At 38.1% G+C, this 15,059-nt stretch overlaps 1 protein-coding gene across 1 annotated transcript; it reads left to right on the top strand.

The window, feature by feature from the left end:
- Positions 1-499: 499 nt before the first annotated feature.
- On the top strand, positions 500-13,059 carry LOC121514646 (cytochrome P450 27C1). The gene is made up of 9 exons (XM_041794863.1): positions 500-959; positions 2,165-2,355; positions 2,652-2,851; positions 2,941-3,150; positions 3,950-4,113; positions 9,168-9,334; positions 9,552-9,630; positions 9,839-10,042; positions 11,885-13,059. The coding sequence occupies exons 1-9, from the start codon at positions 669-671 to the stop codon at positions 12,014-12,016; spliced, it is 1,638 nt and encodes a 545-aa protein (XP_041650797.1). The 5' UTR covers positions 500-668; the 3' UTR covers positions 12,017-13,059.
- Positions 13,060-15,059: the final 2,000 nt, after the last annotated feature.

The following is a 15,059-nucleotide window of genomic DNA, read 5'->3' as shown; positions in this document are numbered from 1 at the left end:
GAGATGTTTAACTGCCTCTCAGATAAAAGACAAATGCATTTCATATATGCCTGATGCCTTTATGGGCTCCAGACTTACATTAGTTCCCACAGTTCACACACATAATAGTTTCCTAAAATACTGCTGAACATTAACAAACCAGTGTGGACTTACATGTCAGTGTAAACTGCTGATGATTTGTTCATGCTCTTCCATGAATCTGACTGTAGGAGGGTTTCTACTTTAGTTTCTAGCTAATGTAAACATGTAACTCATCTCCATGTGATCCAGCAGACTTTTATTTAATGTGGGTGCACGTGCGCACGCGCGTACACAGACTGATTGATTGTTGTGATGTAACTGTGTTTTGGCACGTTGTAAAGCGTTCCTCCAACGAAACAATGAACTCAGCAGCTTCTTTTGGGAGGAAGAGACGCCCACATCCGAATACAGAGTTACCCCTCCCTTCTTAAGAAGCGGACATCCAATCCCATTCAACCTCTGGGGTTGTGCAAGGAACCCTTTAAAAAGCGGTATTCAACTCAATCTCATCCAGAATTTTATCGCCTCACAGGACAGACAGAGTTTGCACGTGCCGTGAATATGCATTTGCAGATGTAAATTTTTAAACTTTGTTAAGAACTTAAATCATTCAGCGTTTGTGTGCACAGAATTAAAGTATCGTAAAAATGGCACTCCTTAATAATTTCACCTCAGCATGTGTGAAGAACCTTCAAGGCGACCGGCTACAAAACCAGCTTTTCTTCTTTTTACGCGCCTTACACAAGTCTGCAACCAGCGAGGCTTACGGCATGTCCACAGCCAGAGAAGGAACCCTGCCCGAGTCACTGATAACACCGGCAGAAGTTGTCGAGAAAACTTCAATCAAGACCCTGAAGGACATGCCTGGACCCAGCACGATGTCCAACTTGATCGAGTTCTTCTGGAGAGACGGGTTCAGCAGAATACACGAAATTCAGGTACTGGTCTAGGTGTTTCATTTGTTTTGTGTTGCCGTTAGAATTCATCCTTTGTTTTCCTCATCACAGGCAAAGAGCCAGCTTATCCTCAGTGTCGGCCAAATTTGACACCTATGCGTAAAATGGCACAGACTTTGCGTCAAAGCGCACCAGAAGATTTCCCACTTGTCAGCTCAGAGCCGCACAATCTCAGTATTGTTAATCTAAAAGAGCAGCACAGAACACAGACAAAGTTTTTTTGAATCACAAGATGGTCCTTAACTTAAATGTTTTGGTTTAAATGCGTTGAAAAGAGTTTAAAACTCTCAAGTGGAGATTAATGAGCACTAGACAGTCAGACATCTCAATCAACTGTTGTCATGCAAGAAGACTCACACTTACAAAATAAGCACAGGAAAAGGAACTTACTTGTGTTGTTTGTTTTAGATTACAGGGAGTCAGTGCTAATGATCACTGAGTCATGTTATGAAACTATAGACCCACTTGTAAGACTTATAGGATTCATCTTTAGGAAATCATTTTTACTCTTCAGAATCACCCCCCCCCCCCTTCTTCAACCATTTGAATTATTATTTTAATTGTTATTGAAATGTCCCATGTTGAAAAATTATATTTTTAGACGTCTCAACAGTAGACTTAATAGTGACCGTAAGGATCTTTTATTAGAGGTCTGTCATGATAAAGTGCATTTTCTCCCCCTAAACTTTTATTCACTTGAATTAATATTTGGAAATATTTCAATTTTTATCACAACACACACAAGATTACAAAAGTCAGCTTTTATGATATTTTCGGAAACAAATAAACATTTGCAAGTAGTAGTTACAAACAATAGCTGTATTTTTATAAAACACTCAAAGTTGGCTGGTTATCATAGCTGTTCTATTTAAACCCTAATCAATCAAATGAATACATAATGTACAAGATGAATGAAACAGTCCATTTGGTTTGCTTTAATTTATTCAAAAATCCCTGCGTTAACCAATCTTTCAGTTACATTTGGATATTTCTAGAGAACATGTCAGCCTCAGCTTTGAAATTAGTCCTGTATTTCTGAAGTCAAATAAGAAGCAAATCTGGGTAATCCAAGGATGCTTTATTTACAAAGTACTTTCTTAAATGCACGGTAAGAAGAGTACAACCTACACATAAAAATAAACATTTAAATGAGATTACTAATTCCCCTGTATCTCCCTGTTTTTCAGATGGAGCACACAAAGAAGTATGGCAAAATTTTCAAGTCCCGTTTCGGACCCCAGCTGGTGGTCTCTGTGGCAGATCGTGATCTGGTAGCTGAGGTGCTGAGAGCCGAGGGTGTGGCGCCTCAGAGGGCTAACATGGAGTCCTGGAAGGAGTACAGAGACATGAGAGGCCGGGCCACAGGCCTCATCTCAGCGTGAGTCCACTTCAACCTTTGAGTCTGGGCAAGAAGCTGCTGAAATAAATGACTTTGAGTTCAACAGGATAATCTGTTAAGTTTCCATATGTACAGATGAGCACAACTCAAAGCTTATAAGGGATTAATTTCCATTTCTCCACTTGTAAATGGTCTTATTTTTTTACCTATGTATTCTGACACTGTATGCTTTCCTTTCAGTTTCATTTCATTATCAGTAAAATGGTTTGTAGTCAAATAAAAACATGATTAGACATGATCAACATTCATCTTGTTTCTCATGTCTCGTCTTCCAGAGAGGGAGATGATTGGCTAAAGATGCGAAGTGTGCTCCGACAGCTCATCATGCGTCCCCGTGACGTAGCAGTCTTCTCTGATGATGTGAACCAAGTGGTAGATGACCTGATCAAGAGAGTTTGTATTCTGCGCACCCAGGAGAATGACAGCTTAACTGTTGCCAATGTGAATGATCTCTTCTTCAAATATGCCATGGAAGGTGGGTAGAGATCCTACAATAGGGTTGTCACACAAAGCCTTCTTTAATTGAATTGAATTGAATTGCCTCCTTTGTATGTGTCTTTACAGGTGTTGCAGCCATTTTGTATGAATGCCGATTGGGCTGTTTGGAAGACCAGATTCCTAAGGATACTCAAGACTACATTGGAGCACTTCACCTCATGTTCAGCTCCTTCAAGACAACCATGTATGCCGGGGCGATCCCCAAATGGCTCCGTCCCATCATCCCCAAACCATGGGAGGAGTTTTGTCACTCCTGGGATGGCCTTTTCAAATTCAGTGGGTGCCATATTTTTGACTGCATATGTATTCCACCTTAGTAAAGACTTTGCATATTCCTGTGGGATGGATGAATTGTCCACCTGCAGTAACAGAATTATTCCAGATGTTCTGCAGTGCAGGTGCAAAAACAGAAAACTGACCAGAGGAAGATAAGAAAGAAAATTAAAACTGCGATAACCAGTTCCTGGAGACTGTTTTGACACTATAGTCCCTAAACCCATACTGGGATTACCCATTTCACTGCAATTCGTTTCAGATTTCACTGACTGAGGGTCACTTCTCTGATAAGAAAAACTATCTTCATGTGTAAAACTGAAGTAATGCCCCTTAAATACCTCTAGACTTGTTGTGTGTCATAATAATATTTTGTATGAATTTTTTAGGTTTTAAAGGCACCAGAAAGGGTCCTTTTTGTGCTGTATAAAAGAAACAGTTGGGAAGCGGAGCAACTTGACCTGGAGTGCTACTTTTCATGTTTCCTGAATCCTGCTCAATGATTTTTTTGACAGTCTTTGAACAGCCCTCAGTGTTAGATAATGCTCTTTTTGCAAAACTTTTGAGAGTACAAAACATTTAAGCTTAGGTCTGGGTGAGCAAACTTTTTTTAAAGATAAAAAGCTTGGCATCAATAGAAAGGAATGTTGATTTGCATATAAATCTCTAGTGCTGTACCAGGGGATTGTGGGAGTATGGGGTCCCTCTCTTACATAACCTGTTCTCTCCTCTCTCTTCACCTCCCCTCAATGTCCCCCTGCCCATTCCCATTCATCCCACCTTCTCTGTCTAATAATCCCAGGCCTTATTCACGTTGATAAGCGTCTCTCGGCGATTAAGGCCCAGCTGGAGCGGGGAGAGGAAGTGAGGGGCGGACTGCTCACACATATGCTTGTTACTAAGGAGATGACCCTTGAGGAGATCTACGCCAATGTTACAGAGATGCTTCTGGCCGGCGTTGACACGGTGCGTGGATGTCTGCGTTTATGCATGCACGGAGAGGAGTGTAAAGGTGCAGGGAGTGCAGACGGTTTGGAGGCTGCACGTGTGTTACTGTCTCTGTCTGTGTGTGTATGAGTCAGTGTTGAGTTTCAGGGGTTGAGTTTCTGGCGCCACATCTGTGCCTGTGTATTTGTGCCAGCGTCAGGTCAGAGTAGTGAATCGGGGGGTGAGACTGTATCCCACTGACAAACTTGTTCTCACTCAGATTTAGTTTCTTGTCATTTGTCTGCATCTGTGTGATCCACACAGGGGAGCTTTTGTCTTATTTCCTCTGCCAGACAGTGTCATATGTTTATGTTTTCATATCAGAACCTAAATGCATTTCAACTAGAAATAATGTCGACTATAGGGCTAGTGTCATTTAGCACTAAAGAGGCCAGAATTCAAAACCTGGTAGAGAAATCTTGAGCGGTAATTGTGTCTATAAACTCTGTTAGAATCAGAATAAACTTTATTGGCCAAATTGCTTACACAACAGGGAACTGACACTAAATAAAAACATTAAATATTAAAAATGAATAAACTGAAAAAGTATAGAAAATATAGATTCAGATATGCAAGCTCTTGTTGGGTATTTTTGCTAGTACAAGTCTGTGTGCATTGATGGTATGGTTTTAAGATGTGTAAAGATAATTAAAGATAGTGCAAACATGCATATGGAGAGAGGCATTTTACCACCGACTTTCTCCCAGTATTTGAGCACAGTAAATGGATTAGTGAAAGTGTGTATGAGGTTTAGATATTTTACCACAGTGAGCTTTCTTACTGTTTCTGCATACATTAAAGCAATAATGACACAGTGCAGCATGTTTTGCATTAAGTAGGGCTAAGGTGCTTGTTAAGTTAAAGTTCAATTTTCTAACACTCTCTTTGACTGTTCAGTAGTCATCAGAGTTACTCTGATAATAGAAACTCAGTACAAATAGAAATGCATTTATTGTGTTAGGATATCTTTTTTTAAATACATAACACTAGTTGCAATATTCTCACTTTAACAGCACAGAGCCATTTGCATATTTATTTGTAAATAAGATGTTTATGCTATTAGTTAATCTAGAAAAATTAAGTTTCTCTACATCAGAGCCTCACCCAGGAGAAAAGCTCCAAGCTAAGCTAAAGCAACACAGCAAAAGGAACTTGCTATCTCAACATTTCGATGTGTCTCTCTCTCCACATCAGCTAGATAGAGGTGTTGTCTCTGTATGTCTGTCCCTCCTGAATATGTCATTCGAACCAGCCCTTGATCAGCACCACAGACTGCCATGTTTATTCTGACTAATAACAGCCTGAAAACTTTCCAGCCTTGTTTCCTTGACCTACTAAAAATCTAAAATTGGTCCAATAAGGAGCTCGCTCTGTGAGAGACAATGAATGCTGCATCTAGCTGCCACTGCAGAAAAATGTATAAAATTAAATGCAGCAAAATCTGTACAGTCAAACAGATTGCCTGTAGTCCTACTAGGCAGAAGTGATCATATTTTCTTTGCTTTTTGTTATGGATGCATGATATTATCTGTATGATATCTGCATCTGCATTTCTGCCGATATTTACAATCAATAATTAGGCTATAAAAATCTGCTTATTTTAAGCTGTAAATATTGGCTACACAAATAAGGTAGTGGAATTTTAGGTTAGACCAACAGACCTACTTCAGCTAATGTCTTTTTCTTTATTCATCATCATTCCTTACATTTTAAAGGGTGATTTAAGGACTGAAATGTGTTGATCTGTTCAACCTCAAACTTTAAATTGTGTGCTTTAGGGACTGAAGTTTTAGGTGTGAAATTTGTTAAAATGGCATTTCAAATTAAATTCCAGGCACTTTAAGGAAAAGTTAGGGGCTTGCAGCACTGTAACTTTCAATTCAGAAAAATGATACATATTAGAAATATGAAAACTGTCGAAATGACCATCTCTCAAGTGTTGCATCTTTTTTAGGGGGATTTTTTAACTTTTAATTGCAGCAGACCTTTCAATTGCTCTTCCTCAGACCGCCCAACTATACTTTTGCACAACTGGCCCCTTAAACCAGTAACAGATCAGAAAGGAAACAAATGTGCATGAAAAATTAAAAATGCTTACTACATTAAGCTCAAAAAATATCCCCAGCTCATCCACAAAACCTTCCAAAGAGACTTCTCCAACTCTCCCACACTTGTCCAGTACATGTGTGCGTGCATTTGCATTTGTGTGCACACTGTGTGCACATGTGCAAGTCTCTGCCTAATTTGTTTGGGGTACTGTCAGATTAATGAGAATTATGGCTGTGGGGGGTTTTGTTCTGAGCTTGGGGGCCACAGGATAAAAGGGTGTGTGTTTTTGTTAAACTTGTTGCAACGGCCACGTCCCGGTAGGGGGTGGACTTCGCTGAGCCATTACCTGACCCTGTGGTGCGTTTGCCTTTACTCAGCACACACAAGAACTGTCAGGACACGTTAGCCACAGCCAGAGTTATAGCGCAGACTGGGCAGAGGTGAGACGAGGGGGTGGAATAAGGGGGGTGCAGTCTGAGGAAGAGGGACACTTATAAAATGGTGAAGATTTGGGAATTGGCGTCACAAAGGGGGAGAGCTAGTGTGTGGATGGATGTTGGAGACAGTAGATGTGGGGTATGAAGGGGGGTAGTGTTTGGGTTGTGTTTGGATGAGCTTTTGTCATCTGATTCCTCTCTGGCTTTGTTTGAGGTGTTGCCAGCATCTGCCCCAGCTGGAGATGATTAGATGCATGATGGGTAGATGAGTGGAAGAGGGTGGTGACAGAGGAAGGGTAGGGGGAGATGGGAAAAATGAAAAGATGATGGGGCTGGGACAAGCAAGAAGTCCCATATGCTCATTAGTTAGTCCTCTCAGAGATACTAACCTTACACTGACCTTTTCTGGTCTGTTCAGTTTGATGTTGGCAGACATGGCTGTCCCTTTGCCAGCTGAACTTTAATACATTTCTGGATGTCAAAGCCAGGGTGCTATCAGGAAAGACAGACATGATGCCAGGAAAATGATGACGCTGTAGGCAGAGGTAACAAAGCATTACAGAACAGTCAGGAGGATAGGTTTTGAATATGGGAAATATGTCACCTATTATCCGTCATTAAAATGAAAACGTCAGTGACAAGGGGGAAGGAAGGGAGATAACTGAAATGGGCATAAAAGGAAAGAGCAGATGCAAATGATCAGGCATGCTTTAGTTCTAAGATGTAGATCTCAGCATACTGGAAACTGGAGAGATGCCAGCTCAAGTCCGTGTATACGTACCAAATGTGGAAGTTTGCGCTGGTTGCTGCATTAATGGTCCTGAGCTGAATTATCCAGTCCCCTGAAAAACCAAGTAAATGGGCCCTCCTCATTTGTGATTGGTTAATGATATCAATGAATGAGTATTGGATCAGTTTCAATTGTGCTAGCATCCTGGCCAACAGTTTTAGAGCTAAAAAGTGTGCCCCCCTTTTCATCACTGTTTCCACCTATTTTGCCACATTTGATTACACATTGAACCCATTTTTGCCATTTTTACAGCCGATTCTTGCCACTTTTAACCCATTTTCAACTTTTTTTCTGCTTTTTTTCCATTTTTACCATAGACTTTTGCCATCTTTCCCTTTCTTAACCCATAATTGCTGCTTAACCCATTTTGCCTCTTACAGCCAATTTCTTCCAACCTATGCTGCCACTCTTTAACCACGTCACCACTTATTTTTGCCAGTTGTTGCCACTGAGAAACCATTTTTGCCACCTTTTAACTGCTTTTTATCATTTTTGCCAACAATTTCTTGCCAATATTAGCCAATTTATGCCACTTTTTAACCCATTGTTTCCACATTTCTCCTCTTTTTGCCACTTACCCATTTTTAAAACACATTTTGCCACTTTTCTTTTTCTTAACCTATTTTTGCTGCTTTATCACTTCTTGCCACTCCTAGCCAATTTTGCCACTCTTTAACCACATTTCACCACTTATTTTTGCCACTTATAAACCATTTTTTGCCACTCTTGAACGGTTTTTTATCACCAGTTGTTGCCTCTTTTAGCCAATTTATGTCACTTTAAATACCTTTTCGCCACTTTTAACCACTTTTGCCACTACAAGCTACCTTTTTGCCACTTTAAACCCATTTTTACCATTTTAACTCTATTTTGCCACTTTTTTTTATCATGTTTACCCATTTTTACCACCCATTTTTTGGAACTTTTTTTCCTTTTTTAACCCAAATATTTTGCCCTCTTATAATCAATTTTTGCCACTTTATCTGCTTTTCACCATTTTTGCTGCCCATTTTTGCCAATACTAGCCAATTTCTTGCCACTTTTAACCCATGTTTTTCCAGGTTTCACCTTTATTCTGCACCTTTATTATTCAATTATGTTTCCCTTAAAGTTATTTCCCTCTACATTGTTAACATTACCAAAAAATGGTAATTCTGTTTCAAGAAAATGGGTTAACATTTTGAAAATGCTATATTGTTCTACAGCATAAACACATAAAATTCTATTTATGTTCATCTGATAAGAGTGTTTTTTATTCAGGTTAACAATAAAATATAATTATAACAGATTAATTTAGAATGGATCTTGTTTTTGCCCCCATTTGGCTGGACCCCAGAAAACTCAATTTATCCCCCTTATGGGTGGCCTTAGTCCTGAGTATCTCAGGAAACTCAGTAAACATTTAGTACATAGTTGTCCTTCCTTTCATGGATAGAGCTTCTTATTCTGGGGGGATTATTTTTGATCTTGAGTATCCTCATAGCACATTTTGGAAACTGCTGATTTAATCCGTTTAAAATTTGAAACAATTGCATTTATGTGAATGAATGAGAAGCATGGGCGATAAAAGTAAAGGGATAAAGAGCTGGCTGAGGTAAAGTACAGCTTTTTGATTGGACATGTGCTGAGCATACACTCACACTTGCACAACTTCACAGACACCCTTATATCAGTGTGAACTTAAGCTATTGCAAAACAACAACATCGACAAACAAAACTTCAGTAGTTTCTGAAACAAACCGTCTTTTTTCTTGTAGACGTCCTTCACCCTTTCATGGGCTTCCTATCTGTTAGCGCGACACCCTCAAATACAGGAGCAAATCTTCACAGAAGTGACAAAGACTCTGGGACCTGGAGCAATTGCCACAGCTGATGATGTCCCTCGTCTTCCTCTCATCAGAGGGCTGGTTAAAGAGACTCTCAGGTGCAGACTCAATGTTGTTTAAACCTCTTTGTTTGTTAGAAGTGACTCAGCATTGGTTTAAAAGATTTGAGTTATTAGGACTCACCTTTATACAATGAGCCTGTAATGTGTCCCTTCCTCTTGTCTTTCATTTGTCTGGTTTTAGTAGATTTAGACTTCATCAGATTAATGTTTGGGGCTGTTGAATAAAACTCTTTGTGCCTCTCCCTGGGAGCAGGCTTTTTCCAGTTCTCCCAGGAAACGGACGGATCACCCAGGATGACTTGGTGGTGGGCGGATACTTCATTCCCAAAGGGGTAAGAGTGATACAGGCATTGTACATGTGCAAGAAAAAAGTGTGACCAGGCTAGGCAGCCAAAACCATTACAGTACATTTGGATGTAACATGATCCAGCATTACTCATACATCTCTCTCTTCCTGTCTCTTGTGCAGCTGCAGGCGCAATAGCCCAGCTGCTATGTTGCACAACTGACATTTCTTCTTTTTTCCTTTTCTTTTGTTAGACTCAGCTGGCCCTTTGTCACTTTTCCACATCTATGGATGAGGAGAACTTCCCTGATGCTACAGACTTCCGCCCAGATCGCTGGATAAGGAAAGACTCCACGGATAGGGTCGACAACTTTGGTTCAATTCCCTTCGGCTATGGCATCAGGAGCTGCATCGGCAGGAGGATAGCAGAGTTAGAGATGCATCTCGCTCTCACAAGGGTATGGGAATTTCTTACTTTATATCCATTTATATAAATAAACATATGGGTTATCATACAGACCAATATACCCCAATAACGTGGACATCCAAGGCATCATACATACAAGCCTTTTTCAAAATGCTCTTTATATATATTTTCAAAAACGTAATTCACATCTATTGGCCAATAGTGATGAAGGTCCAATAAAGGCCTAGTAGATATAAATGTATTTTATACATAAACTCTTTTTGTCAGAGTATATGATGAGGAATTTGATGCTTGGTGTGATATAGAAATGGTATAATTAATTTGTCCAGCAGAGGGCGCACTGATTCCAAAGTTTAGAATACACTGCATTGTCTTCAAGCACATGTAGCAAAGAATGGGATGACATTTCTGATATTTCTAAATATCTTAACAAGGCTGTTTGAAAAAACAGCCTTCAGAGGGTACAGAACGGTATGGAACAGAGGAGTTAGAAAAGAACTGCACAGTTTATGTTAGTTGTGAGCATAAATCAGTGGTTCCCAACCTTTTTTTCATTGAGCCCCCCCTTCACATATCTAAGAAGAGCTTCAGTCTGGCCAACCTTCATCAGGTATGATGGCAGCATCAAAAAGATTAATATATTGGATTGGATTAATGATCAACTGAAGCTAGTTAGTTGATCATCATCCAGTAAAAAACTGTTTATGATGTCACATTAAATCACAATGAAAACTAGGGCTGGGCAATTAGTCGAAAATCAGATTAAATCACACTATGGCCGGCTGCAATATTCAAATTGCTGAGGCAATATCTCTTTAACCTGAAATGTAGCAAATTATCAGTTTCATGCAGTTTTTCCAGCGGAGACTTTATGCTCTACTACTAATGCAAACATTCAAGTATCTTTTTTTTTAGAATAGTTAACAAAAATCGTACTTTTCCTTTTCTTGTATGTTTTTCTTAACTGAAACCAGTATGACTTAAAAATGAGATCATCCTCATTAAAGCAACTGATGTCAAATTTGCAATATGTAATTGCAGCAAGATATTTTTTCCAAAATGTTAATATCTTGTTTTATTTATCAAATATTGTACTGGCTATAATATAGAGTGATTTATTGTTTGTGTTTGCTGAATAATGCCAAAAATAATAAACCTAAAACTAATCACACATTAAATCACAATATTAGATTATTTTTGCAAATCTTTAAGCCCTACTGAAAACTCATGCAAGTTTATACTTCACACATTTAAATGAGTTTCATTATCAATATGACTGGTGTCCAGTAGTGAACCCCACTCACTCCATGCTGAAAACCATAAACCATGAATATCGGAATAAATATCAGAAAGTCAAAATATAGCCTGTATAACATCATCAACTCATCTTACAACTACTGACCGACCATCCCAAAACAACATATTCAAAGTTTGAATTTTCATAAATGTGTGAATATTTATAAAGATATCTAAATGCCGCCCGTCAGATACATGTTCTTGTTAAACAGTAAATAAAAGTTTGATACAAATCAACTAAAAACTTAAATCAAGGCATTCTCAAAAAAGGGGAAAGTGAATTTATGTTTTTTTTTGGATGTGCAACTCCAACACTTTGGATGTGCCATGACTAGAAAGTGCTAGAATAAAGAGAGTTGTAGATCTTAACACTCCCAAGATTTCAAGCTTGAAAATCCCAGTATGACATGATATAAATATTGATCTCCCCACCCTGAGCGTGGCATCTCATAAACACGGCCACTGCTGAAATGATGTATCATCTTTGAAAATGATAGATACCTAATGACTGATTGTCACAATTAAAAATGAGGAATGCAGCCTAACTGAAACCTTTCCATTTTTACTTTCTCTGCAGCTCATTCAAAAGTTCCACATCGGCATGTCTCCTCTCACTACTGACATCAAGGCAAAAACTCATGGTCTGCTGTGCCCTTCAGCCCCCATCAACCTGCAGTTCATCGACAGGAAGAATGAGAACTCTCCATGAGGTCTACTGTAATGACTGATTTTAAAGAACTGATTCATCAGTAGGGTTATTAAATACACTGTTTTTAGAACATCCACCACTGTACAATTGTAGATATTGAGCTGAGGCTAATTTTTAAAGACACAGCAGGGTTTTTCACACCTCTTATACTAAAGTGAGAGAGGCATTTTATAGTCCTGGATAAAAAGCTTTTCTTTATGTTTATTATTTTTACTTAGTGAAACCACTGCAGTTTAAACTATTACACTGTTCATTCACTGTGTTCAAACTTTAATCCTTATACACAAACTGTATCCTTTTCATAGCACTGTGCATGCATGTATTTAGGCTAATAATGTGCACACGTGTTAATACATGATCGCAAAGTTTCCTCCTCTAAGTTCAGTAAGGGTTCACTCTGCAGATGTCAAATGGCAACAATGAATGTACTGAAAAGGTGCTGTTTTAAGAGGTACAGTATGTATATAATGAGCTTTATTTTTGATAGCACTGCAAACCAAAATATTATAACAGCTTCTTTTCTAGCAGCGCAACGGTTTTATTCAGACACAGAAAGAATGAAACATTTTTTGTTTTACTATTTTTTAAACGTATTTTTAAAATTAATAAAAGAAAAAAGTTCTAAGACTGCAAAAGACAACAGAATTGCCCCTTCTTTCATTAATTATACTAATGAGAAGGCTATAAAAATGAAATTGATCAAAAGTAGTAATAGTCAAATTATAGACTGACTAAACCTTTAACCAGGATATATTAGATAAATGAAATGTGCAGAGTATTTTTTGAGTGAGTGCTGTTGGCGTGAATGCAAGTGTTTTACCAGTTACATTGTTGGAGGGATAATGCATGTTCCAAAACATTTCTAAAGGGTCAGAGACTGGTTGTCAGACTGTGTCATAGAGAAGGATCCTGCTGGTTTGCTGGGAAGTGGAAACATTTCATGTCTTTGTATTTATCAGCTCTTGTTTTTTTCTGTACCTTTTTTGCTCTAGTTCAAGTGAAACTGGAAAATAAATAAAAGGATTTAATAATAACTTTAAAAAGTGTGTGCTGCCCTCTTAATTAATTCAAGTATTCTCTTTTATTCAGTAACTGAATAGGTATTCTGCAAATGCAAACAATGGAGGAATAAAAGGGACACTTGTGGAAGGCACTGTAGCTCAGTTGTGTCTGTGAGCAGAGCTGGACTTAGTGCCATCAAGTTAAACTTTCCTTGGAGTTTATTATGAATCAAGTGAGTCATTACTTGCATTTAAATTATTTACAAATAAATATATGGAAATTGCAACAAAAATCATGAGCAACCACTCTTTACATTCAATGCATTGTGGACTGCTCATTTTGTTTGTTAGATAAACAAAAACCAAAATTACTTACAGATAAGTAGATAGTCATTGAAGAATACACTAAAAAATTCAGGTATCTAGTCATTTACAACAGTGATTCCTAAAGTGAGAGGTCATAGGATACTGAGATGGGGGTCATGGGAGGTCTTCCATTAAGCAGAAAAAAAGTAAATTGTTTCAAATATAGTTTATCATATCCATTATTGAAAATTAGTTAATTTTGAACTAATATCATAGTCACTAGGTGATTAATGCTGAACTGAAAGTAATGTGTGAAAAACCTCAAAATGTAAGTTTGCACATACAGTAGTGTAGGGGTCTGCTGTTCTCAGAAACATAGTATATCCATTTAGTGCTACAATGAATTGCCCACTTTCTAGCTAATAGCTAAATAACATTGTGTTTTTCAAGCTGTTGTGTTCTCATCTGTTCTTTTTATGCAAAGGTTTGGAAAGGCCTTTTAACTAGTGTACAGCTGTGCAGAGTATAACATGCTTTATCACGTCTTGGGACAGTAGGGGTCCCCTGTCTTGAGGGTAGAAGTTAGTGAACCCCTGGCTTACAAGGCATATAAGCACATAAGTTGTATCTATTAGAACCCCTTCATTTTTCTTTTAAATCAGTAGAAAAACAGGTTTAAAAAGTGTAATGTAGGCAACAAAGAATACATTTTAACAAGAGCAACACTACAACTTTGATCTGGCAAAGCAAAGCTGTATGGAGGAAGTGCCAATATAGATTTGATAAGTAAAAGCAGTGTTTATAAATGTGTTGAAAGAAACAGCAGTTATAACTCAGCAATAATAATAGAATCACAAGTAGTTCATGATTGTAGCATTAGGAAACACTAACATTCAACAGGCCTATAGCTGGTTTATTTATTAATTCATAGAACCACTAATTTTAGCATTTTAACAACAGCTTTATTCATTCATATTGTATTCAAAATATTTGAATATGTTTTGCAAACACTTACCACTATTGTAATCCTGTGCACTCACTATTGCTTTTACTCAAACAGCTACAGTTCTTAATGTAAGTTATTTGAATCAAACTGAACTGAAAAAGGGGAATAAATATGCAAGACACTAGGCCTAGCCAGTTTGTAGTGAGGCTAGCCCTAAATATGGCGTGTATTACCCTGTATTAAAGAAATACATCAACAGATATAAGGCTTGCATGTTTATCATTTATCCTTTATTAGAGATTTTTTGCTTATGATTGCTTTGCTTTCCCACTAATCATCTTAAACCCAGAGGTGGAAAAGGTGCACGACTATTGTTAAGGTAAAAGTACAGTTACCCTGGTTAAAATGTACTTAAGTAGTGGTCTATTAACATACTCAAGTAAAAGTAAAAAGTATTCAAAGTTTACTTTCAGTAGCTTCTGAGAGGTGGACATTAAAACATGATCTTTCCTAATTGGTAAGAACAACCAGAGGACATGACTCTCCAACCAGACTGGTCAGGTAGAGTTACACCTTTATAATAAATTAAAATACTCAGTAAAATTGACTATATGAGTTAACTGAATTCATATAGGGCCAAATTTAACACTAGTAGTGGCTATGTTGGTCCACACTACATATTGATAAACTTTGCTTTAAAGTGTTTAATATTTTACAATAAGACAGAGCTTTACTCACTCTTGAAAATCTGTTGCAAGGTGGGTCACCTCTGGAAAGAACAAAGTGGAGA

This window comes from Cheilinus undulatus, linkage group 1 (genome assembly GCF_018320785.1).
Source record: "Cheilinus undulatus linkage group 1, ASM1832078v1, whole genome shotgun sequence".
In the NCBI taxonomy this organism is placed as follows: domain Eukaryota; kingdom Metazoa; phylum Chordata; class Actinopteri; order Labriformes; family Labridae; genus Cheilinus; species Cheilinus undulatus.
The sequence above is the reverse complement of the archived record's forward strand: the minus strand, read 5'-3'. Positions and strand labels throughout refer to the sequence as shown.